This window comes from Bidens hawaiensis, unplaced genomic scaffold (assembly GCF_021521415.1).
Source record: "Bidens hawaiensis isolate Kalapana, Puna unplaced genomic scaffold, B.hawaiensis_p1.1 tig00022513_1, whole genome shotgun sequence".
Lineage (NCBI taxonomy): Eukaryota > Viridiplantae > Streptophyta > Magnoliopsida > Asterales > Asteraceae > Bidens > Bidens hawaiensis.
In genome coordinates, this window is record NW_027493506.1 from 106,429 (window position 1) to 131,483 (window position 25,055).

The 25,055-nt window shown below is 37.9% G+C and overlaps 2 protein-coding genes and 1 non-coding gene across 3 annotated transcripts; 2 read left to right on the forward strand and 1 right to left on the reverse strand.

Annotated features, from left to right (window-relative positions):
- Positions 1-4,778: 4,778 nt before the first annotated feature.
- LOC143565708 (E3 ubiquitin-protein ligase RMA1H1-like) lies at positions 4,779-5,525 on the forward strand. The gene has a single exon (XM_077052595.1). It carries the CDS (start codon positions 4,890-4,892, stop codon positions 5,523-5,525), a length of 636 nt encoding a protein of 211 aa, XP_076908710.1. The 5' UTR covers positions 4,779-4,889.
- A 4,877-nt stretch (positions 5,526-10,402) lies between these two features.
- Positions 10,403-11,284, forward strand: LOC143565709 (major allergen Pru ar 1-like). The gene is made up of 2 exons (XM_077052596.1): positions 10,403-10,742; positions 10,983-11,284. The coding sequence occupies exons 1-2, from the start codon at positions 10,559-10,561 to the stop codon at positions 11,267-11,269; spliced, it is 471 nt and encodes a 156-aa protein (XP_076908711.1). The 5' UTR covers positions 10,403-10,558; the 3' UTR covers positions 11,270-11,284.
- A 2,476-nt stretch (positions 11,285-13,760) lies between these two features.
- Positions 13,761-13,833, reverse strand: TRNAE-CUC (transfer RNA glutamic acid (anticodon CUC)). Its single transcript has one exon. It is a non-coding gene; the product is annotated as a tRNA-Glu (tRNA).
- Positions 13,834-25,055: the final 11,222 nt, after the last annotated feature.

Genomic DNA, 25,055 nt, shown 5'->3' on the forward strand with positions numbered 1-25,055 from the left:
CCCGTGCAACCGGAGGAAAATCCGAATAACCTTGTTGAGGATACTGAGGTTATCGCCGTTGCATCTGCGGCTGAGGTGACGGTGGTATATCATGATCAATCAGATCGTCAACATGAGCAGCACCTAATGATAAACCGGGATCACCGCCGGTAATGGCACATGAACAAAAATCTTGTGGTCCCTAGAGCGAAATCGAAGGGCCCCATCGAACATGCGTGTACAACGCATGCTCAACACCGATTTCTTATCAAACTTCTTTGACTGGATCGGCGGTGACAACCGTGTGTCCCCGTCCGGAAAGAGACCAAAGATCGAGCGATAATGGTAATGTACGCCCCCCCCCCCCCCCGGTATAATGACCCTTGCTTTTTACGATGATGGGCATTCGCAAAGTAATCCGCCAAACACCTCGCGAGGGCGCACGGCCTCCGGTAGAGAAGACAATATAAGAAAAACATATCACAAGACGTGCATTGGTCACGACTATAATCTCGTGGTGCAATGGATGTAATAATGAGTCTGTGTAAGTATCGGTAGAGAGGATCTGTAATGGCACTAACCTTCCCAGTCGATTTACCAAAAGGAGTCTCGGCAATCACCATCCAAAACCTAACAAGGGTTTGCCAATCGTATCTTGTGACCCCCTCCGTGTAAAGTGGCGTCACCGTCTCCGGTTCAGTGTACAAGCCGCTATGCTTCGCGAAGGCGATGAGTGACATCTCATACCATTTTCCCGCTAAACGAAAACGAACCTCAACAAACGGGTCGTCCAACTCCTCCGGACGATCAGCCGGTCGAGGAGTGAAAGTGAAAGAGGAGATAAACTCGACAACTAACTCCCTAAACGACGGTTGGGACGCAATATCAAACAACCGGTCCCATGGCGTATCGTGTCCAATGATCTCCCGAGCTCTTTCAGACTCACGAAGATCCTCTAGTAAATTCTAGTCGATCGCGACATGTCCTCCGATACTCATCTTACATAGCTTCTTACAATGCTTTTGTGCTTCGATACCATCATCGAACTGCAAATAAGGGTGGCCCTCTAGATTTTCAGAAGGACTGTGGTTATGTTTCGCGTTCAACACGTCTAACCTCCAAACCTTATGCTTTGTGTCTTACCACCCTTTAAGTGAGAAGGGGCAACCTATTTTTTTGCTGCCAGTTTTTCTCGTTGTGGCTTTATTTTTGTACTCGCCACTAAGACTGCATTGAAGCCATACACTCGTGCCATTTTCTCCTTTTTTCTTCGATCTTTTAGTGACAATGACGTAGCCGTTATCGGTTCCCCTATTCTTTACCCAATCCTTTAACTCTTCAAGGGAGTTAAATTCCTAAGAAAAAGACACTTTTAGACTTAGATTTATGGAAATGGACGTAACTGAGTAGTTCTCATACCTGGTCAGTTTCGAACGAAACTATCGAGTAAGGGTCTTCCTCGTCATCCATTAACTCCTTCTTGATTTGTTCGTCTGCATATGCCTTGTCCGGATAGTTTTTCTGTACGTGTAACAACGTGAAAATTTCAAGTTCAAAGTATCAACTTTCCAAAGTCTAGGGACTAAAATTGCCAAAATTCCAAACTTGAGGGTTAGAAATGAAAAATCTGGTTTCTTGTCCTATCGCACTACACGATGGACAAAAGGAGAGGTCCATCGCGTACCGCGATGGAGTCTCTGACACAATGTGACACGTGTGCCACGTGGCACACAGTGGCACCATCTTCTGCCACGTGTCGCCATGTGGAGCGGCGCCTGCCACGTGTCAACACGTGGCAGGTCTACGTAGTGAGTCAGCAGACCTATATCGCGATACGCGATAGGTCTGCCCAGGAACCCATCGCGTATCGCAATGGGGACCAATTTCAGCTCTATAAATAGCAAGTCCGGGATTTCATATTTTCACATCCAAACTCAGCTCTCAACTCTCTCTAACTTCTCTCTAAATCCCGACAATCATATTAACGATCCGTCTCGATAAGCGTGCCACGATCCCTCGTTTGTGAAGCTACGTTTCCTTGAAGTTTGTGCCACCTTCCACCCACATATCAAGAAGGTGTTTGTCGTAACGGCGATGAATCTCGATAAGCATGCCATCGTGTGTTGAAGATTGGCGTTCGTTGATTTGTTCGAGAAAAGAAGCGGCGTTGGAGTGCTGCTCGAGTCCCTAGGGTTTCTATACGCCACTAAGGTTAGGCGTAATAATGAATTCAATATAATTCAATATTATATTAAAGGCTTAAGCCTTAAGTCGAGGTTATACTCAATACCTCGATTAAAGAAAAGAAAGAAAATATAACAAAGAAATGAGTAAAAGAATGTATGTTGAATATGATAAATACATATGTGTGTAAGTATACATGTATATATATTCTTTGTTATGAAAATATTATTTAATGAATAAAGAGTATTCTTAAATAATAAAGAAAATAATTACGTTTTTTGGAGAAGAAGAAACGTCGGGTTTTGAATATAAACTAACGGTTTATAATTTACTTTTAAACTAAAGGTTTTCAAGTAAATAAGAATTGAACTAAAGGTTCAATCGAGGATTGAGATATAAGACTAAAGGTCTTAAGCCGGAGCGTGTATCCGACTAACAAATATTTATACTCGTACTATAGGTGCGAGATAAAGAAAGGGAAAGACCCTTGGACGGTGAGTGAAGCCGATCCTAAAGAGATTAGGTGAATACGCCCCCAACTTTTATAAACTTGTTTTCAAATGAGTCAACTTGTTATATGAAATTGTTTACAAGGAACTATGTGTTCCTAAAACCATTATAACTATGGGTATAAACCTAGCCCTCAGGCTGTGGTATACGTATGTCTGGATCCTTACATAGGTGGTACTATGCGATGTCTGGGCATGATCGCACCACCCTTGGTCGTAGGATGCTCTCCTGCAGGGAGTACGACCGTTGTGTATATTTACGGGTACTTAACTAAGTCGAACGCTGCGGTGTTTGCTGAGGTGACCTAGTGTAGAGGCTCTAGTTTGTAATGTGTTATTTGACTTTGTTATTCCTAAGCCACGTTGGGTCGATACAGGCGTAGTCTCGAGGGGTAATAAAGTAAAAGAAAGTATTTTTGCGTCAGCGTGTTCACCAGCATTCGTTGCTGACGTATTTTCTTACATTTTGCAGGTGAACAATGATAGCGCTTGGATGAGTCGAAGTGCTACTAATATCCGATGGCTCGGATTGTTTTGTAATAACTTAATATGGTGGTTTGTAATTATAAACACATAAATATTTTGTAACAACTTAAACGGGTGCTTTATAATCCCGTCTTTTGAATATATACATATATATAAATTACACTTTTGATCCTTAAAGTTTTATAAGTCTTCCGCAAATTAACGTAACTCTGATTTATTTACAACTACGATACCAACTATTGGGTCGCACTCCTAGGCCTTAGATGGGGGTGTGACACTACGTACGAGGGTTCACTACCGTAGCCGTAATCCCCGTACTTTTGTTGTCCGTATGAAAGTTCACAACCGTATTCGTTTCTTGAACAATCGTGTTGTGCATACGAAGGTTCACCCCCGTATCTATAGCTCGTGTAATCATGTTGTTCGTACGAAGATTCACCGTGATGGAGAAGCTCCTGAAACATGTTTGTGGTTAAAAGGTGAGCATAAAGATAAAACCAATTGTAAATTAAGAAATAAATATTTTGCCTGGTTTAGGTGGCAACACGGGTCTCTTGTCTTGTGAACGAAAACCAGTGACAACCTCCTCCTCGTTTAGGGCTGGCTGCAGCGGTTTCTCGTAGGAATTAGGAATGTCTGACTGATCATTAAAATTTTCGCCGAAAAAATAGTTCCCGTCCCACCACGACATTGTGATAATTTTGACAATGAGTGTTATTACATGTGAAAGAGAATGAATGTTATGTTTCTCACAGAGTCGTAGGTGATGGATGGTGTTATGGTGATATATAATTACCTAATATGCTCCATATTGGGCAATATTGAGCATATAGACAGAAAAGACAGACTTGACTTGTGGTATGCATATGATTTTAAGTAGGTAGGAAGATTCATGTTTTGGAGACCCGTATACTCGTGATTATAAGTTGGTAGGAGTGAATATGCTTTTGTCAGACTGATATGCACCATATTGACTAGTATGGAGCATATTGATTTTGAGTAGGTAGGAAGATTCATGTTTTGGAGACCCGTATACTAGTGATTATAAGTTGATAGGAGTGAATATGCTTTTGTTTTCATAGAGAAAACATGGTAAGCCTGATATGCACCATATTTACCAATATGGAGCATATTGTGAGAGATTAGACTTGTGGGACCCATTCACTTTGCATATGATTCCGTGTATGTACAATCATGTATGACATAAAACACTTTTGTGTCTGATTTAAGGCCATGATGCTTCATATTGGGCAATATGGACCATATTGGGGGTGTCTAAATAGATGTGAGGATGTGCCAATAACACGATCCTATTTAAAAGACAAAGGATGGGGAATGGGGTTAAAAGAGAAATGGGTAAACAGGGAAAGGATGGAAATATCTGGAAAAACAAAGATCACATCATTTGTTGTCGAATCCGATGTTTTATAGATGCTGTCGGTAACATACATTTAAAAAAATGTGAATAGTTATATCTTTATATAATTTGGATCTTATTCAAACCTTTTCAAATTTAGTCTACACAGAAGACCAAATATATAGACGTGGTTTGAACAGAATAATAAGAATAAGAAATGTGTTTTGGTAGTTTCGAAGAGAAATTATTACGTTTCCTTAAGTAAGAGGACAACATTTTAATCTATATATTTGCTATTCTAACCGGTATAAGAACACGCTCCATCGTGTTTGATTACAACCACTAACCATTCACATATTTACGTACAAAACTCCATGGCTAAAGCTATTGATAAACCTCAAAATAATTATGTTTCCGGCACTTTCGAATGTAATATATGTCTAGACACCGTCCGAGATCCGGTGGTGACACTTTGTGGCCACCTCTACTGTTGGCCGTGCATTTACAAGTGGATCCAGTACCAAGAAACTTCACCCGAACCGTACCTCGATCACCAAAACGCAAAGTGCCCGATATGCAAAACCGAAATATCAGAAAAGGACATTGTCCCCTTATACGGACCAAGCCTTATAACCCCAAAAAGGGGTCCTAGCGAAAGTGAGGTGGTCCCACCTAGACCGTCTACACCAAGATATTGTGGTCGTGGCATGCCAGATCATGGTAGTTATCGACGTCTTGCACCGTCACCTCTAGCTTTGCCTGGTCATGATGATATAACTATGGACAGTGTGGTGGTACCTAGCCCGACAATTGGGATGCTTGGTGAAATGGTCACAGGGAGGATCTTAGGCGATTTGGAATCCCCTTTGTTTGGCACACCGAATTCATATAATCTAGTCACGGTTACTAGACGAGAAAGATTGCGGACAACACATGCTGATAGATCTCTTAGCCGAATGTGTAGCTTTTTTATTTGCTGTGTAATATTTTGCTTTCTCATGTTTACTTAAATCAATATTTCATATTCAGTAAGCACCTTTATCACGGATTTCGGCAGAATAACGCATCAGTGATACTTCTTTGTGTTTGTAGTGTGAAACACAGTTACACAGGTAACCTCCCAACACGGCTCTCAACTACCTAAATCCTAAGTTAGTCTTTATTTCTGGTTCAAGTTAACCTACACATATTTGGTTTATATTCCATATTTAGGCATGCAAACGAGCTGAGCTACTCGAGATCAACTTGTGAAAAAGCTCAATCGAGCCCGAGCCTAAAAGTAAACTCAATTAATTAAACGAGTCCGAGATTCAGTTATCGATCTCGAGCCGGCTCACAAGCCTAAACGAGTCTGCCATTTATATGAATTTTTAATATATATATTTAATAATTATCAATTAATATATATAATATTATGAAAAAGTAACTAAAAGTAACTAAATAATATATATTATTTTATACATATAATTAAAATTGAATATATATGGAAATAACAAAATTAATTAATAAATAGTAAACGAGTCGAGATTGTGCTTGAGATACTCACTAGCCGAGCTCAAGCTTGAGCTTCATATAAGTTAAACGAGTTGAGCTCGAGCCTAATCGAACTTCAGCTCGGCTCGGCTCGGCTCATTTGCACCCCTATCTGTATCCTTTTATGTAAAGAGAACTGCTCTCAATATCAATTACTATAGCTATTTTCTCATGTCTATATGACTATATTGCTAGCCATTGCTAGTGATTGTGTAAGAATGTCTGCCATTTGCTCTTTAGAACTCACGGACTATATTGCAATTAACTCGTTATTTGGAATGTAAAGATCGGTGTTCCAAAATATTCATTATCTATTGAACGCATCTCACGTGAGATGGAAAAATATTATTTTTAATAAGAATAGACTCATCAAGTTTGTGACGGGGTACGCTTAACAATGTCATAAAAAATGCTTATTTAAATTTTAGGAGTTAAGGTTGTTAATTATCGAAAATTGTGATATGTAAGTTAATTACACAAATAATCTATATGGTTTTATCATAGTCGCCCATTTATTTTTATTAATATACGGTGTTATCAGTCGCAGAATCCCTTGCTCTAACGACCTTGTTTGCTAACATCCCTCATCTCAAATTACTCCACGACAAATTTCGCTGCCAAGTATTGAATAATATCAGCAACAACTCGTGTTCTTAGATATGGATCCTATGCTTTTAATAAAGTATATCTAATACTAGGTATTTATGCATAAAGTAGGTTTATCACATGAAATGTCATGAATGCATATATTATATAAATCTAATACTATATATACATGCATGAACCCTGTGAAAGTTATTTTAAAAGTAACTAATTGAAGGGTCTAATACTCGAATATAGTGTGATAACGATGATAATTTAAGTGGTTATTCTCAACCTAGTCCCGGTAAAGTGGGCTTGGGCCTAATCAAATTGGCCCTTCATGTTTTTACTTCTTTTTCAGTTTTTCTTAATATGCGTGGACTCATCGGATCTAATACCCGTAAGGGAATTATGTCTAGTGTTTCTTCTCATGGATTTAGCCTAAACTGGCTCGACCTGAACCTTCAAATTGACTCAGATTTCCACTTGATCCGACCCGGAAATTTATGTCTAATACTATGATATTGGATTATCTAAAAGCAATGTTACCACTAGAAAAAAAATTAAAGATGATTTATGATTCTCTTTTACACTCTGTTTCCGGGTTCCATTTAAAGAGAGAAAAAGAGAGGAAAGGAAAATAAGCGTTATTATTTCGTGTTCCCCAGTTTAATGAAAAGTAAAGGAAAGCAAATATTTTATGCGTTCCCTAGTTGGATGAAAAAGAAAAGAAAGTTATAATGTTACCATTATACCCTTAGGTACAATTAAAATAAAAAATACAATATTTTCCATTCTCTATTACTGGTTTCCTAAATGTGGTTATACTCTCCAACCTTTGTAGTCTCAAACTAGTCTTCATGTTCTAACATGCTAAAACCTTAAATTTAATTGAACATAACAATTAGATGTCTTGCAAATTAATCAAAGCAACCTGATGTCCATATTTATCTTTGAAATCCATATGCTGATATACAACTTTTTAAACGCGAGCAGTCATTTAATAAATAGAGCATGTATATTTTTTTGAATTACTAATTTATTAATACCAATCCAAATAAAACAGATGTCAATTTAGTAATACCAAACAAAACAGAGCCTAAAAACCAACTGCATTGCCCCGTTTGTAGTTTTGTCAACTCATGTATGTTTTAACAAATATACAATAATACAGTGTACTATAAGCTATATGAAGCATCACCTGAATTGACCTGCTCGTAGAGGTGTACATAAAAAATGGTTTATCAACCGAACCAAAATAGAACTGATTTGATACCGAACCGAAATTGCCCAGCTAATCTATTAGTTATATTTAAAAGGATAACAAAGTGTTACGGTTAAATTAAGAATACATTGATAAAAGAAGGGTTAGACGAGCATTGAGAAGCATCTGTGGCTTGTGGCTATGCTTGAGCGTCGAAGTTACGGAGAATAACTGCAGGTTGCTTGAATAACGAAAATTTTTTTGAAACAGGAAGTTAAAGGATAAAATTGATTTTAGGAGAAAGAAAAGTTATATTAGGAAAATAGGAGATCCGCCATTTGAAATGACGGGTGTCAACAAACAAGTAGGTCATGTCAGATCTTGTCTGATGAGGTGGACGACTACCAGGTGATCCGTCATTTCAAATGGCGGATCACGAATATTTTATTCGTGTTCCGCCAATTGAAATGCGAATGTTAGTTTTGGTAATCCGTCAGTTTGACTGGCAGGTCACAATTTCCAAAGTAGGCTACCCCTTATGTGTAAAAGTGAATTTTGATGGACATCCGTCATTTGAAATGGAAGATGTCATCTTGACATCCGTCATTTCAAATGACGGATGTGAATAGTATTTTCTGACTGATTTGACAACGCACCAGTCCTTTTTCTTTTTATTATTTAGTTATTTTCCAATATAATAACGTTTTTTTTAAATAATGTTGTTTAACAAATAAAAAGTGTATTAACAAATAACGTTTTTAAAATACGTTTTTTCTTTTTATTAGTTTTCTAAATATTAGTATTTAAAAAAAATACAAAATCTAATATTAAAAAGTTTTTTTTTAATAAAAACACCATGTTTTAATATATTCATATGGACATCCGTCATTTGAAATGGAAGATGTCATCTTGACATCCGCCATTTCAAATAGCAAATGTGAATAATGTTTTCTGACTGATTTAACAACACAGTAACACACTATCTTTTTCTTTTTAATTTTCTAATATATAATAACTTTTTTTAAATAACCTTATTTAACAAATAAAAAGTGTATTTAACAAATAACGTGTTTAAAATACGTTTTTTACTTTTATTATTTATTAGTTTTCTAAATATCATTATTTAAAAAAATACAAAATTTAATATATTTTTTTTATTAAAAACACCAACATGTGTAATTTTAATATTTTGATGGACATCCGTCATTTAAAATGGAAGATGTCATCTTGACATCCGCCATTTGAAATGGAAATATCCATCAAAATATTAAAACATGGTGTTTTGATTTAAAAAATCATTTTAATATTAGATTTTGTATTTTTAAATACTGATATTTAGAAAACTAATAAAAGAAAAAAAAACGTATTTTAAAAACGTTATTTGTTAATACACTTTTTATTTGTTAAATAACATTATTTAAAAAAACATTATTATATTAGAAAATAACTAAATAATAAAAAGAAAAATGGCTGGTGTGTTGTCAAATCAGTCAGAAAATACTATTCACATCCGCCATTTGAAATGGCGGATATCCATAAAAATTCACTTTTACACATAGGGGTAGTCTACTTTAGAAATTGTGACATGCCAGTCAAACTAGCGGATCACCAAAACTGACATCCGTCATTTCAAATGGCGGAACACAAATAAAATATTTGTGATCCGCCATTTGAAATGGCGGATCACCTGGTAGTCGTCCACCTCACCAGACAAGATCTGACAGGGCCTATTTGTTTGTTGACATCCGTCATTTCAAGTGACAGATCTCCTATTTTCCTTGTATAACTTTTCTCTTTCCTAAAATCCATTTTATCCTTTAACTTCTTCCTATTTCAAAAAAATTTTCCTCAAATAACATATGACCTAATATTGATAGGTGGGGGCAAGAAAGTAATAATAATGTTTTTCCTTTCCTTTCTCTCCTCCAATTTAAAATTTGAAAGGAAAATAAACACTATCAATTTCCTCTTTATTTCTTTTCCATTCTATTCCTTTCCTTTCATAAAAATTCTCATAAACACCATTTCACCCTTGATTCCTCCCGCTTTTTTTTTTTCTGTTCTCTCCATAAATAAACTTGGGAACACAATCAATATTTAAGTTTTAAATGCGCGCAAGGTTAATATGGATTTATTACTTAAAAAAGTAATTAACTTGCTAACATAATAACCGATTATAGCATACTTGGCTAATCATTTTTTTTTCTCAATTTGGGTTTAACTTAAACGAGTTCAAATGTTAACCATCCATAGAACACTTGCATACTTATCACATGTAATCACCTATAACATGTTAAATTTACCGTTAAGACTGCATCAAATATTTTATATCATAATGTCATAAGGTGTCCAAAAAGTGTATTTGAGATTAAAAAAGAAACAACGCAAAATTAGGCATTAGGCAAATATTATATGGTGCATCAAATAAAACAAATGGATAACAATAAAATTAAGATAAAAATTGATGAGAGTATTCTTAAATTTGTTTGATGATCTAGTTTATTCTAAGCATATTTGAAATGTGGACAAGAAACAGAATCTGTAAATGCAAGGTACAATTACACTTGCACCAAACACAACCCCACAAAGTTCTACCTATTTCAAAATCTCATTAAATCAGTTACTCCAACTTCAACCTATAAATACAACCCCCATCATCTTCAATCTCCATAATCAACAACACTCTCAAGTTAAGCATTTAACCATCTTTCAGCCTTTGAAATCATGGGTGTCATGACATATACCGATGAACACGTTTCCCCAATCCCACCAGCAAGAATTTTTAAGGCCTCGATCGTTGACTCACACAACTTGATGCTAAAAATCTTGCCGGATGCTATCAAAAGTATTGAAATTATCAAAGGTGATGGAGGGGCCGGTAGCATTAAGCAGATTAACTTTGCTAGAGGTAAACTTACATTCAATACGATCATATTAAAATGGGCAGGTCAGGTGGGTTGGCATTAAATATTATTCTTTTCCTTTTTAGGTAGTAACTAGTAAGTATTTAGATTACTAGAACTTCTATTTGGATGTTCAAGTCATCTTTTATTATCATGTGGCATAATGGACTCGTTTATAAGCATGCGGGTCGAAATTGTCATCTATGCTTATGAGGTCCACTTATTCAATACATTATTCTATGTAGGTTGGGTGAAACACCAAATAGATGAACTCAACGAGAAGACATTCACATACAAGTATACTTTGATTGAAGGTGAGGGCATATCCGACAAGATTGAGAAAGTGTCTTACGATATTAAGTTTGAGAGTTCGCCTAATGGCGGGACCATTTCCAAGATGACCACAAATATTTACACACATGGTGATTTTGAGATTAAGGAAGAAGAGCTAAAAGCCGGCAAAGAAAAGGTTTTAGGGCTTTACAAGGTTGTTGAAGCCTACCTTATCAATAACCCTAATGCGTATATTTGAAGATTCTCGTTTTATTGTGTTTGTAGCCACGCTTGGCATTTTTAAGATTTCCAATGTTTTCATTATATAAAAATCATACCATAAATAAAAGTTGTCAATCAATAAGAACATGAATCTACCTTATCTACGTTGACGTTGTATAATACGTGTTGCTTTGTATCTATGTCATCGACCTCTACCTCTAGTTATTGATGAATGATGGTGTTGGGTCAAAACCTGAACTCGCTGTTCATCTTTACCGGCTAACTCATCTTTGGAGGCCTCATAATTGTTAAATCACAATTATCATTGATATGTTTACAAACAACAAATTTCATGGTTGTTATACACCAGTGAACTAGGCACTAGATGCAAGGCGCAAACGGCTCGTTGATTGTCAAGGCACAAAAAAGGCGAAACATATATAAAAATAAATTAAAGCCTAATATCACTTTCAACACTTAGATCCATTTAGACCATGTGTAATGGTGCGTTGTGGCTAGCGTTTTGGGTGAAAACGTAGAGGGTACACCGCCCCCCCCCCCCCCCCCCGCGTTATGTTGAAATTTTTTTTTTGCGCGTTGTATCAAAAACGCGAGAATGGCACGAGAATAAAAAAAAGTAACCTTTGGAGTTTTAAAAAAAAATAATTATTATATTTATACTATATAAACAAATCAAACTCATATTTTTAATACATTCCTTCCAATCTACCAATTTACACAAATATTTATATCTTTTACACTAATATTTCTACCATCATGTTTCCAAACAACAACCAAAATATTCTTGGTTTCGGTCAATATGCCCATCAAGCCAACCAAAATCCACAACCGAACCAATCTACCGCCCCGAAGCCAACCGTACCCGTCCCGCAAATGTATGACACGCAAATGGCCGCGTACTTTGCACTTCTACAAAACTCTATGCCAAATGCGGTGCTTGGTTTCCAAAACCCATTGACAAACATTTTTGCGGGTTCGGGTTCCCAACCCGCCCCGGAGACCCAACCACGAGGTCGAGTTCGTGCCGGAGACACAACCCGAGGGCGGTTCGAGCCAACGCGGACGTTCGAAAAAACACGCAAAGAAGCCCGCCGGCGAACCTCGGGTTAAAAAGACGGTGATATCGTGGAGTATCGACGAGTACGTACTATGTGCTCGTGCTTGGTGCCAAATATCGGAAGATGCCAAATGCGGTAGGTTTTTAAAATGCATATATTTTTTTTTAAATTTCTTATAACAAACATTAAACTTGTAATGTTTTTATTTTTTTAGCGAACTATCAAAAAATGGGGGTATTTTGGCACAAAATTATAGAGAGGTTTCACAACCTTGGCGAGGACTCGCGTCGAGAAAAAGATTCGTTACTGTCGAAATGGGGCGACATAAACACCAAATGCATGGCTTTCCATACGGTTTTCTCTCGGATGAATCGAACTAGGAGTAGCGGTGTCTCGGACGCGGAAGTCACAGATAACGCGTTAGTTGAGTTTTAACATAAGGTCGGCGGGACCTTCAACTACTTTGGCATTTGGAAAGACCTCTTGAGGTTTCACCCAAAATGGGGCTTGGTGTTGGATGCCGAAGCCGAAGCCGAAGGTGGTCCGCGTAAAAAAAAGTCTAAAACATCATCTTCGGTTGATCCAGACACGCCCCGTTCCGACGCTCGAAACTTCAACTTAAGCGATAATGACCCCGTGAATACTACCGACATGCCTCGGCCGGGGGGTAGAAGAACCAAAGGCAAAGGAAAGGGGAAAGGGGCCGGTTCGTCGTCGGCAACGGGTTCGAATCCCGAATTGGAAAGCCAATTCCAATTAATGAACTCTCGACTCCAAGATTTACACCAACTTGGAACCCAACGACTTCAAGTAAATTTGGACGTCATCGACCTACTTCGAAGGAATGAGATGGACGAAGACATCGAGATTTTATCAAACGAGCTATCCGAAGACGACCCGATAGTCCAATCTCTAAAAGCCAATCGACGAACGAAAATTTTAGAAAAATATAAATGAGTTTTAGTTTTATTAGTATTATTTATGTTTTTTTTTTATTTTAATTTGATGTATTTTTTTTTAATTTAGTTTAATGTAATTTTTATTTGGAAGTTTAATGTAATTTTTAATTTTATGTTAATTTATTTAAATGAATTATTATTTAAAAAAAACAAATAAAATTATAATGACTGGGCGCCACGTGACGCATAACCCCTGGATGTGGAGAGTTATGACTACAGCCTATTTTTGTACAAAACCATAACTCTGATTGGACGCCACGTGACGCATAACCTCTGGATGTGGAGCTTTACGACTACGCAATAGCATTTCAATCATATGACAATTGTGTGTTTTCAAAGAGGAGTCTATTCAAATCAGATTTGAATAACACACAAACGGATACAAGAAATATGAAATTTTTAAGACTCCAACCAAAACTTAGGATATCTACCATACTAAAAAGTAAAAACTTGATCTTGGTTCATATCCAAAATTTTTAAAAAATATAATTTCCGTTGCCGGGACTTGAACCCAGGTCTCTCGGGTGAGAGCCGAGTAACCTAACAAACTAGACTACAACGGATTTGAATCATATCGTATATGAGTTATTAAATATTGGCAACTTATATGTTGTGGACATTAATGGAATGTTTAGAAAGAGCATTCCATGATTAGAAGAATAAATAAAAACAATATTCTAAAGTTGTAATAACCGAGTTCTAAATATTTCAAAGTTCAATCCACATACAGATGCCCATATCTCCGGTCCTTTAATTTTATAATGACTTTCGACGGCTCATAGCTGCAAAACAAATTAATAAACGTATATTCATCAATCTCGTTTACTATAATTTAAAAATATATTAGAACGATGATGAAAACTTGTATATTGGAACTGAAGGCATATGCTAGTAAGTGGTCTATAAAGTGATTAGGCAAGTCTAGTCACTAGAATATTTTTTACTATCATCATGTTTCCGCCATTAAATGGCCAAAATTTTGTACCGGTTCGGGTCGTGTCATTAAAGTTTCAAACATTGTACATTTTGTAATCAAGAAATAGATATGATGGTAATTACATAAACAATGGCGTGATTCAACTTTTTTTCCTTTTGAACGACAAACTAACTTACTCATATATAGACCACATATACATGTACCTTGCAGGATTTGAACCATCTACCTCTAGGATAGAGCAGATGACATGATGATTCAACTAATGTTAAAAGCTTAAATAAATTTAAAAAAAAAACCAACAAATTATGTTATTTAAGTCCGGTTAGATTATTTGTTTAGTTGGTTAACTGATTTTTAGTAAGTGATTTTAAATTTTGATTTTAGCTTAATCATAACAATAATTCTGAAGTTATTAAATATTTGTCATGGAGCTACCTAGTGGTTCTGATATGTTGTTACAAGAAATCTTAAACGCCTCCTCAACAGCATCCCTGTCAACCAAGTTGTTGCAAATGTTTTCAAAGGTTGCCATGTGCCCCATGAAACATTCATTTATCAAACCACAATGCTTCTCAAATAACTCAACCTTCAATGAAAAAAAAATTTCATTTAGTACAACAGTCACATTATACAAGTGAAAATCTTAAAAGTGAAAAAACCGTAAGTTAAGGGTGTCTTCGTCCTTTCAGACGGAAATCCCGGGTCAAACCTCTAACTACGGTTTAAGAAAAATACTGAAAGAATCTTATATATTTCAAACTGGCCGACTTGCTTCGGTTAAGACAGTTTTATTGGTTTATTAAAATCCCTTGACCATATGTTTGTTTAAGTAAGACATACCGTAGATTTATAGCATTTCCAATCATCCACTAGAGGTAGCCCGGGATCTCTAACTGGATGGATCATCGGATTACGAGGTGGTCCGAAAAGAAGCAAATCAATTTCCATAAAGACTGAGTTTAAACGTCGCATATACGTCAACATCTCTTGTGTCTCCCCAACAAATTTTGGATCTTTCTGATATTTACGACATCTTGATCTGCATACATATGCATAAAAAGTGTGAAAACATCATGTTAGAGAGATTACCATTGACTTATTATTATTATTTGATTCACCGTGTATCTTTAAGTTTGTTTGCCGTTAATTATATTACCTCTAGTTTGAAATCTGAATAAAGGATTGCACACAAATTAAGTTGTGTATTTATAAACGATCTAGTTTACAAACAAAAGCAAATAAGCAATAACTTATAAAGGTCACATGGAAACAAAATAGCTAGTACACGACTTACCACTAAAGCATATACGTAAAACTACCAACGAATGGCGAACGAAAATAATAATTAAACCATGATCCAAAAAAGAAACTAAGTAAACGACACAGGTCATAGCCTGAAGAACTGACCCGTTTTTTTTTTCAACTCTTTTAAGAGTTGGCATCTATATTATTCAATTCACTAAAACCGTTTTCTAGTTCTTTGAATTCTTTCACATCCTGACATCTATCTAATCTACGTTAGAAACCAACGAAACAATAAAGATTACTTACACGTTCCATCATGTCGAGACGACGAGTGTATCCTTCTTTTCTTAATCTAGTGACGTAATTAGCCAAATAAACTTGTTCATCGATGTGGTCAGGAACCACTTCTTCTAGTGCTTCCAATCTGGTTCCGTTTACAACATGTTCATCTAATTTTGGATTCATATTCACCGTGACCGAAGCCGAGACCGAGACAATTACAATAAGCAAGCATATGATACGAGATATTGTCATTGAAGCCGACAATAGTGTTATGAACGAAAAAGAAATGTACCTAATGAGTATTCAAGATCAGAAACCCTAAGGGTATGTTTGGTTGGAGGTAGTGGAATGAAGGGAGAATGGAATGGGAGAAGAAATACAATGAACAAGAGAATGAAATTAATCATTACCATTCATTTGTCTTATTTGGTTAAACTATGAGAATGAAATGAATTATTAATTAATGTTGTTTGGTATCCAAAAAAAATTGTAGGAATAGATAGAAATAATAAAAACATTTACCTCAGAGTAATTTTTTTACCAAAAAAAAACTATAATGGTGACGGTGGTGGTGGTAGCTCCGACGACAAAAATGGTGGTGGCGACGGTGGTGGTGGTGGTGGTAGGAGGGGTGGCGGTGGTCAAAAGATGGTAGCATTGGTAGTGATGGCGATGATAGGGTGGTGGAGGTCACGTGGTGGTGGTCAGGCAGCGACAGTGGTAGTGGCGGTGATGGTCAGGCGACGACGATAACAATGGTTGTGGTAGTTACGGTGATAATGGTGGCGACGGTAGTAGCGCTGGTGGTGGTGGCGGCGACGGTGGTGGCGGAGGTAGTGGTGGAGACTTCGACAGTGGCGATGGTGGTGGCAGCTATGGTAGTGCTTATGGTTGATGTTGTTAGGTGGTGATGGTGTTGAGAAAGTAGAGTGAATGAGGAATGAAATGAAAAAAAAAATGAGAGGTGGGAAGCAATGGTTTTGATGAAATGAAATTCCATGTGTAATTGATGATTCCATTCAATTGAGCAACTAAACGTGATTTTTTTCATTCCCAAGCAATGAATCATTTCATTCCCCCTGTGATTACTGTATACCAAACGCTACCTAAGTTTATAGTTTTTGAATCAGTTTTTTTACGTATATCCCCTCCTTAAATTTCCTTATTACATATTTCTCAAATGCTAATTAATTACGCATTTCCCCTTTTAATATGCCATTACTATTTTATCCTTTTTTACAATTTGCGATTCCCTAGTAAAAAACCAACCCTCATTTGCATATAGAGTAGTGAGATATTTAACTTACAAAACTATTTTTCTTAAAAACATTTCAAGAGGCAGAGGTTAGTAAATGAAAAATATAAAAACAACATCAAAATTTTTAAGTTGGTTCTTGAATAGTGAGATCAATTAAGAGATTTGTATTTGAAGTAATCTTTTACATTAATCTTTATTTGATTTTCTCTCTTATATTTTTCAAAAGTAAATATAATAGGTATTGCTAGCTTAATTTAATAGACTTGTAAACGAAAACGAATAACAATCAAACACGAACAATTATACAAGCAATTATGGTTTAATGCTAAATGAAAAAACGACCCATAAAAATATTTTATATTTATTAACGATTAAAATAATCGACCAAACTAAATTTGCTAGCTTCGAATGTTCATCTTACAACCGACTCTGTTTGGGTTTAAATTAGGAATATATGTAATTGTTACTAATAAGAAGGGGATCTATGTAAATTAATATTTTAATTATTTTTTAAAAGGATAAAATGATCATTTAGTTAGTTAATTTTAGGCAAAGGAGATATATAATTAAAATGTAAATGCCCCTAAAATTTATATTATCTAACTAGCTTTAGAACCCGAGTAATACACGGGATTCGTCAAATGTTAAAATAAATAAAATGTGTTATTTGAAAGAAAGAAACAAAATTAAATGTAATAATATATATTACGAACAATAAGAAATTTAATAAAATTAACAAATTTGGAAAAATCTTTTTAAGTAAAATTTTAGTATTGACTTGTTTATGAAGATGAGCGTAAAAGAATATCGATTGTGTTACATACTAACATAGATGTATGCAGGCAACAATTCCATCCAAAATTTGCATTGAACCTAGGATAAAATCAATCTATTAAAGTTAACTATAATATTGATTGGTGGATAAGTTTGGTATGAATTCAAATTTCGAGTATGATTTATGAATTACTTTTGATTCATTTTTTTCAAATTTCGAGTATGATTTATGAATTACTTATGAATGATTTAGAGCATTCTCATATTTTCCTGTATATTCAAATCCAAATTTACATTTAAAATTATTACGTTTTATCTCATATTTTCAATTAAATAGTATTTTGTACACCTTTATCATTACATTTTTGTTTTCCTTTAACCACAACATTTTTAAAAAATATTAAAAAACTTATTGGATGCTACAAAAACTTTTTAAATATATTACAAAATAACAATATTTTCTCACTCTTTCACTCACAACACCATAAAATATTATCTATATGGCTATATTATAAAAACTTCACTAACAATAAATTAGTTCCATAATTTACTTACATATCTTTTTCCTCGTTCGAAACATATTAAAACTGCCAATAATTATAGGAAATTTTGCCATTTTCACTTTAGTGGGGGTGTTAAGGTGACCCCACAGTATACAAATATTTAGTAGTTCAAAAAAATTATAGGAAAATTTTGTTGTGTTTTTTATTTAGATGAAATTTTTTAATTTTATTTTTTTACTTAGATGAAAATATAAAATTATTGATAAGAAAGAAATTAGTGGGTTTCAAAAATCTTACTTTCGATATAATTTAGGGTCATTTTAAAACAAAACAAACCTTAGAAATTTCTATGAAATATTTTATAATTAACGGACTGTAAATATAGAAAAATGAAAGATAGAAACCTTTTTTTTTGTTTTTTTTGTGTGTATTTATGGATATTTCTACTCAGTTAATAATTTTGATTACTTTCATATATGTAACCTATTTTTGATAATCTTTCTAAAAAGAAGTAACATATTTTTGATAACATTGGTATGAAAAAATTAATTAACCGTTTATAATACTTTTTACATGTGTTTTTTATTTTTACTTAATATCCTATATACCAAATTATTTTAACCCAAAGATTATAATTTTAGAAGGGAAAAGATGATGAAAAATCAATATGAGACTGACATGTGTCAACCAGTTTTTTCTTTTATTATTAAAGTAAGATGTGTTAATCACCTCCAAAATTATCTTAGATTTTTTTGGTTAGAATATTGAACGGCATATAATATTCTATATAAACAGAAATACGTGTTGCTATATATTTGTTTTTATATACATATTTATAAAATTTTAAAAAGTTGAACGAGATATGTATTTTATATGAATAAGTCAAGACGAGTCAGCACTTTATGAAAGTTTAGATAGAGACTTAGAAAAAAAAAATATGGTAATTGGATAGTTGAATTCACAAAAAATTATAAAACATTTAGTAGAAACCTACAAGATAATCAGAAAGTGGATAGGATGTGTATAATAAAATTCTGAAGGTGACAGAAAATTAAAGTTTAGCGTTAGGCCTAAAAAATCATTTTGGTTTTCCGTTAAAATAATATTTTTGAAATAGGTTAACTTCCACATAAAAAAAATAAATATTTGTGATAATGTCAAGAAAACAAAAAATTTGGTTGCCGGGACTTGAACCCGAGTCTCTCAAGTGAGAGCCAAGTAACCTAACCAACTAGACTACAACGGATTTTGGTTATTTGTATATACTACAGGTATATATCAACTCATATCTCTTCTGATGAAGCAAGTATCTTATTACTGAAAAGATATGATTACTAATCACATTTGACAAACAATTATATTAAAGACTAAAAGACTGAAGGAATTAACCGGTTTCACTTAAACTAACTTAACCCATTTTGCCTAATAATTTAATAATTATACATCCATGGTAAGGCAAATACACGGATACATTGAAAGAAGTGGATGTTAAAGCCACTCGGTTCAAGAGAATTCAAGTTTTAGTTTATTTATTAATTTATTTATTTTAGCTCTATAGAAGCGAAAAATGAAGGATGCAATTAAAAGTTAACTCCAACTTCAAAGCGTTGGCTTTAAATATGGTTGCATTAAATACTTCCAAATAACCCGCTAAGACCATGCGCAGTGAGCCGTGATCCCATCCCATGGAGCCCCCATAGCGTCGGGAACACCACCCCCCCGGGCGCTATGGAGAGGGGGGGGGGGGGGGCTTCCCACAAAGCGTCGGGTGGGGGGAAGAGGTTGGTTTTGATAGGTGAGTTGATTTATTTTATTATTTTTAATGAATAATAATAATAATAATAATAATAATAATAATAATTATAAAGAGTTAATGATTAGCAGGGGCTCCATCCACTAGTGGCGTGGCGTCGCAGGACGCATAACGCACCCATTGAAGTTCCATATAGGCATATACTAACATGGTCTAATGAGTACAAAATAATATACCTTTTACGATTACTTTCTTGTTTTTTTGGTAGTTGACATTGATCAAGCCAAACATGAATATCATGCGGGATCATAATGCTTGGATTTGGTAATTGCAAACAAGTAAGAATCGACTTCCAAACTACAAAAAGCAAGTCGACAATTGGTATATAAATGTTGAGTATATGAATGTTTCAAGTCGACTTCTTCTTCATTGAAGAAACACTAATCGACCCCGGGCAGATTATGGATAATCTGGGGGTTAAATAGATATTTCCCACGAGGGTTAGTTCCGGCAAAGATGGTTATTCTTCAGATGACCTGTAAAACAGACACCGTGAGCTCGTCACTGAGAAGGGGGGGTTCCTCCTTGTGACCACCCTCCGGCGTGAGAATCAGACTAGATTGCTTTGAATATAAGTGTATATTAAGAGAAATAGCTAGTGAAGATAAGATACAAGATCATGATACCGTTCCAAGATGTTGGAGTATTTATAGCCGAAGGTAGGTTTCCAAGCAGGTACAGCCAACTGTATAATATTTCTTTTATACCAACTGTGGGCTACGCACGTGCCATGCTGGTAGTTGGTGGGTAGGCAGCGGCTGATAGTGACATGGCCGGCTGTGTACTATTCCTTTTCCGCCGGCTGTGTACTATTCCTTTTCCGCCGGCTGTGTACTATTCCTTTTCCACCAACTGCAGGCTATGTACGTGCCACGACAAGGGTTGGTGAGTAGGCAGCGGCTGATAGTGACATTTTGTACTAGAGCGTGCTCCTCGTACTGTTGTCGGTGAGCTGTCACCCTGTGATTGGTTCATGGGCTGCTTTGGTCAGATCTTGTCTATTTTGTCCATACCTTGGTAGGTATGGTACAAAAGATATTTCAGAAGCCTACGGACTGGCTCATTTGGGCGGGAGTATTCCCGCCTTGCTCATTCCTTCAGGTGACACTGAATTATTGAGTTAGTGCCTTGTGCGTGTAGCCTTGCTATTAGTGCGGGTAGCCTTCCCTGATGGCTTGTATCCGCAACTGCGGGAACAGGCGGGGTACTTCACCATTGGGAGGCTTTTCCTGCGGGAACAGCTGGCGTACTGCGCGTAAGGTCTTCATCTCTGAGCATGGTTGGTCCTGCGGAACCAGTTGGTCCTTGCGCAGACGTCCCTCTTCAAGGTGAGTCATGCGGGTCCAACTGGGCTCTGCTGGGACCTACCTCTTCAAGTCCCCCCAGTCCAATGTTCTTCTCATGAATTGTTAATAAGTGAGGTGAACTTTTGGACTTAAGCAAGGGGTTTTGAAAAGGGTTTCTAGTTTTAAGGTTTTCCGTGGGGATTCTTCCCGCGGTTTTCCTAATGTCACGCAGAATTTCCCACTTTTCTGCTTGATCTTTGGGTATGATGCGGGTAGGTGTGTAACCTCCTCGCAAGTCAGGAGCGTTGAGTTTCAGTTGTATAGGTTCTCCACGAGGTTTTGGTAGTTTTAGACATAGTGATCAATTATGTTTAAACAACCAATTCCATCTTGGAGCATCAAACAATCTAGTTCTCAATGTTCCCGCTATGCGGGGATGTTATATCCCTTTCCACAAGCATGGCCCAGAAGATCCTTCTTGGTTTCAATTCCCTGCGAGTGCTAAGTATGTGAAGGGTTTCGCCTTGACACTGTACCCGCACTCGTCTTATAGTTACTTTACTTCCAAGGTATTCTTGACTTCAATTCCCTGCGGGTGCTAAGTATGTGAAGGGTTTTGCCTTGACACTGTACCCGCACCCGTCTTATAGTTACTTGTTTAAACAACCAATTCCATCTTGGAGCATCAAACAATCTAGTTCTCAATGTTCCCGCTATGCGGGGATGTTATATCCCTTTCCACAAGCATGGCCCAGAAGATCCTTCTTGGTTTCAATTCCCTGCGAGTGCTAAGTATGTGAAGGGTTTCGCCTTGACACTGTACCCGCACTCGTCTTATAGTTACTTTACTTCCAAGGTATTCTTGACTTCAATTCCCTGCGGGTGCTAAGTATGTGAAGGGTTTTGCCTTGACACTGTACCCGCACCCGTCTTATAGTTACTTGGTTGACAAGGGGGTGTATTCCCTCTTATTTTTGAATCTTTTTGAAATTCGAAGAGTTGGTGAAAGGATAAGAACAGTCCAAACTGTTGAAGGGACGTTAGCGTCGTCCGACGGTTTCTTCTGACAGTTTCAGGACGTGCAGGAAGTTATGGTGACGTGACGGTATATGGTCATTCCAGACGCTTTTTCAGGCGCGTGGGCGCGAGTTTCCGGGCGCGTGGGCGCGAATTTTACGGCACGCGTCCTTTCAACAGCTGTTGCCAGCTTGCTCTTTCCACGTGTCATAGTTTCATTGCACCTGCGCTCTCTCTCTCCTCCGCATTAAATTCATCACATTCATTGCGATGAGTATATAAAGGGGGAGAGGGTGCATCTTAATCCACAACTTCACTTCACTCTTCTTCTTCTAAACGATTTCCGGTGAATACTCTAACTTTTTCGTCGAGCATTCTCTTGAAATCGTTCTTTACATCTAAAACATGTCTTCTACTCATGATCCAGAAGTCACCGCCGAAGAGTCCGACGTGTATATCGAGAACCCATCGTCCACTTCTGACAAGGACGATAAGAGTACTGCTGGCGAGTGCCAGTGTGCTCTTCCCGTCGACCTCTATCAGTACATCGTCAGGAAGTTCATGCTCGAGCCTTTCGAGCCTGAGTTTCCTGCGTCTCATCAGACGGTGTACGATGCCCCCAAAGGCAAGATAGGGGTCTATGCTGCATTCTTCGTCTATGGGAATCTCAGGTTCCCATTGACGAAGTTTGTATACCGTGTTTTGGAGAGACACGGTGTGCACCTGACGGAGGTACACCCAATGGCGATCGCCAAGATCCGCCATTTTGAATGGGTGTGCCTCATTCTTGGTGTGGAGCCCCATGTCGACCGCCTGATGACCTTCTACTCCTGGAGGTGCATCCAAGGCTGGTACACCTTGGTCACCCGGATCAAGGGTTTGAAGATCTGTGCTACCGAGCGCAGTCTTCGGTCTTGGAAGCGGGAGTTCTTCTACATCTCTGCCCGTGTCGTCCCTACTGCGATGACATTCAAGAACGGGAGAGCACTCCCCAGCCTTCACACCTCCAACTACCAGAAGGCGGAATGGTTTATCGCTTTGCGGAGTCTGGGATGGTGATGCTTGGGATGAGCCGGGTATGGAAGGATGCTGGGGCAGAGGCGCCACAGATTCTCATCGTTCTTGAATACGGTTTGAATTCTATTCCCTATGGTATGCTCCATCTCTTTTTGCTGATTTTGGGTTTTTCTTCTAACTGCTTCTGTTTATTTTCAGAGGGGAACAATTTGCAGTCGCTCCTGCAGCCGCGTGAGAGAGGTGGTCCCGCTCGGTTGGGTACTCGTGCTCTCGACGAGAACGAGTTGCCCATCTTGGAGCAAACGGCGGATCGGTTTGTGGAGGTCTACCCGCCAGGCCACGAAATTCTGAGCGCCACGCGGCCATGTAAGGGTTTCATTAACCCTCGCCCTCTTCATGCTCAAACCTCTGCTGGAGTTTCTCTAATTTTGTCATCTTCTGATGAGGAATCCGCAGACGGTCCTTTCTTCCTGAGGAAGAAGAAAGCTGCCGGCGTGAAGGGCAAGGCGAAGGTTGCCTCCACTGCCGATCAGGGGAACCGGTCTGACTCGGAAACCGAAAGTGAAGAGGCGGCGGGGAACCCTGGTAGTGGTGAGACAACTGTCTCGGCGGTTGAGACAGCTGCCACCTCCGCCCGACCAAGTTCTACGACGGTGACTGGCGTGAAGAGGCCAGTTCCATCGGGTTCGTCCCCGCCTGTTCGCACCTTCAAGCTCAAGAGGACTCGTAAGTATAAACTTCATTTACCTTAACTGCATATCTTTCCGCCATTATACTTATATATCTTGTCTTCGTGCAGGCATGGATGCTACCGCATTCCAGAGTGGAGCTGGGAGTAGCGTTTCTGGACCCATGACGGTAGGTTTGGTCAACCTACCCGAGGCGATAACCCAGGCGGCTACGCCTGTTTGCAGTATTGGTTCAGTTGCTCATCCCGTTGAGGCAACTGTTCCAACTGTAACATCATCCCCGCCGGCTGTCAGTGCCATCTTCACGGAATCCTTCACTGAGCCAGCGGTGGTTTATTCTGCGGGTTTTTCCGCGGCGACTGCCACGGTTGTGAGTTCACCTCCGGTGAGTTCAACCGCGGCGGCCTCCACCATGCCTCCTCCAGCGCCGGCGACCGCGGCCGGTCCTTCAGGTATGTTCGGGGTTGGGGCGTCTAGCCAATCTTTGCCTCCTTCCCGTCTCCTTGACCTTTTGGATGGATATCCCTTAGGTTCAGGTGATGGGTTTGATGGCTATCGGCCTGTTGTCGACCCTACAGGTGCGTGGGGTTATCTTGGCCTTATATCCCTTTTATCATTTTTTTTTCTCTTAACTGTTTTTTGTTTTATTGCAGTTCGTGATTCCAACGAGGTGTACGCTCCTCGGTGGAGTATCCGCCGGGGAACGACCCTCCGGACTGCTGCGGATTGCGTCGAATGGGCGCGCCACGCCGCCCCAAGCGGTGCGTTGGGGGAGGCAATGGCTAGCTACCAGGAGGGTAGGCTACCCAATGAGCTTAGAATTCTCCTTGCCCGGATGCAGCCGCGCGTCGAGCTGCTTTGTCGTGAAAACGACAAGTTAAAGACGGCGCGTAGCCTGGAAGTGGCTCAGGCGCGGGCTATCCGGGAGGAGAATAAGAGGCTCGCCGCCGTTGCTGCGGAAAAG

What these genes read in the sequence shown, in the direction of transcription:
- LOC143565708 (XM_077052595.1), top strand. Translation starts at nt 4,890, where the DNA reads ATGGCTAAAGCTATTGATAAACCTCAAAATAATTATGTTTCCGGCACT.
- LOC143565709 (XM_077052596.1), top strand. Translation starts at nt 10,559, where the DNA reads ATGGGTGTCATGACATATACCGATGAACACGTTTCCCCAATCCCACCA. An exon ending in GCAGATTAACTTTGCTAGAG is followed by an intron (nt 10,743 to 10,982) that starts GTAAACTTACAT and finishes TATTCTATGTAG; the next exon opens with GTTGGGTGAAACACCAAATA.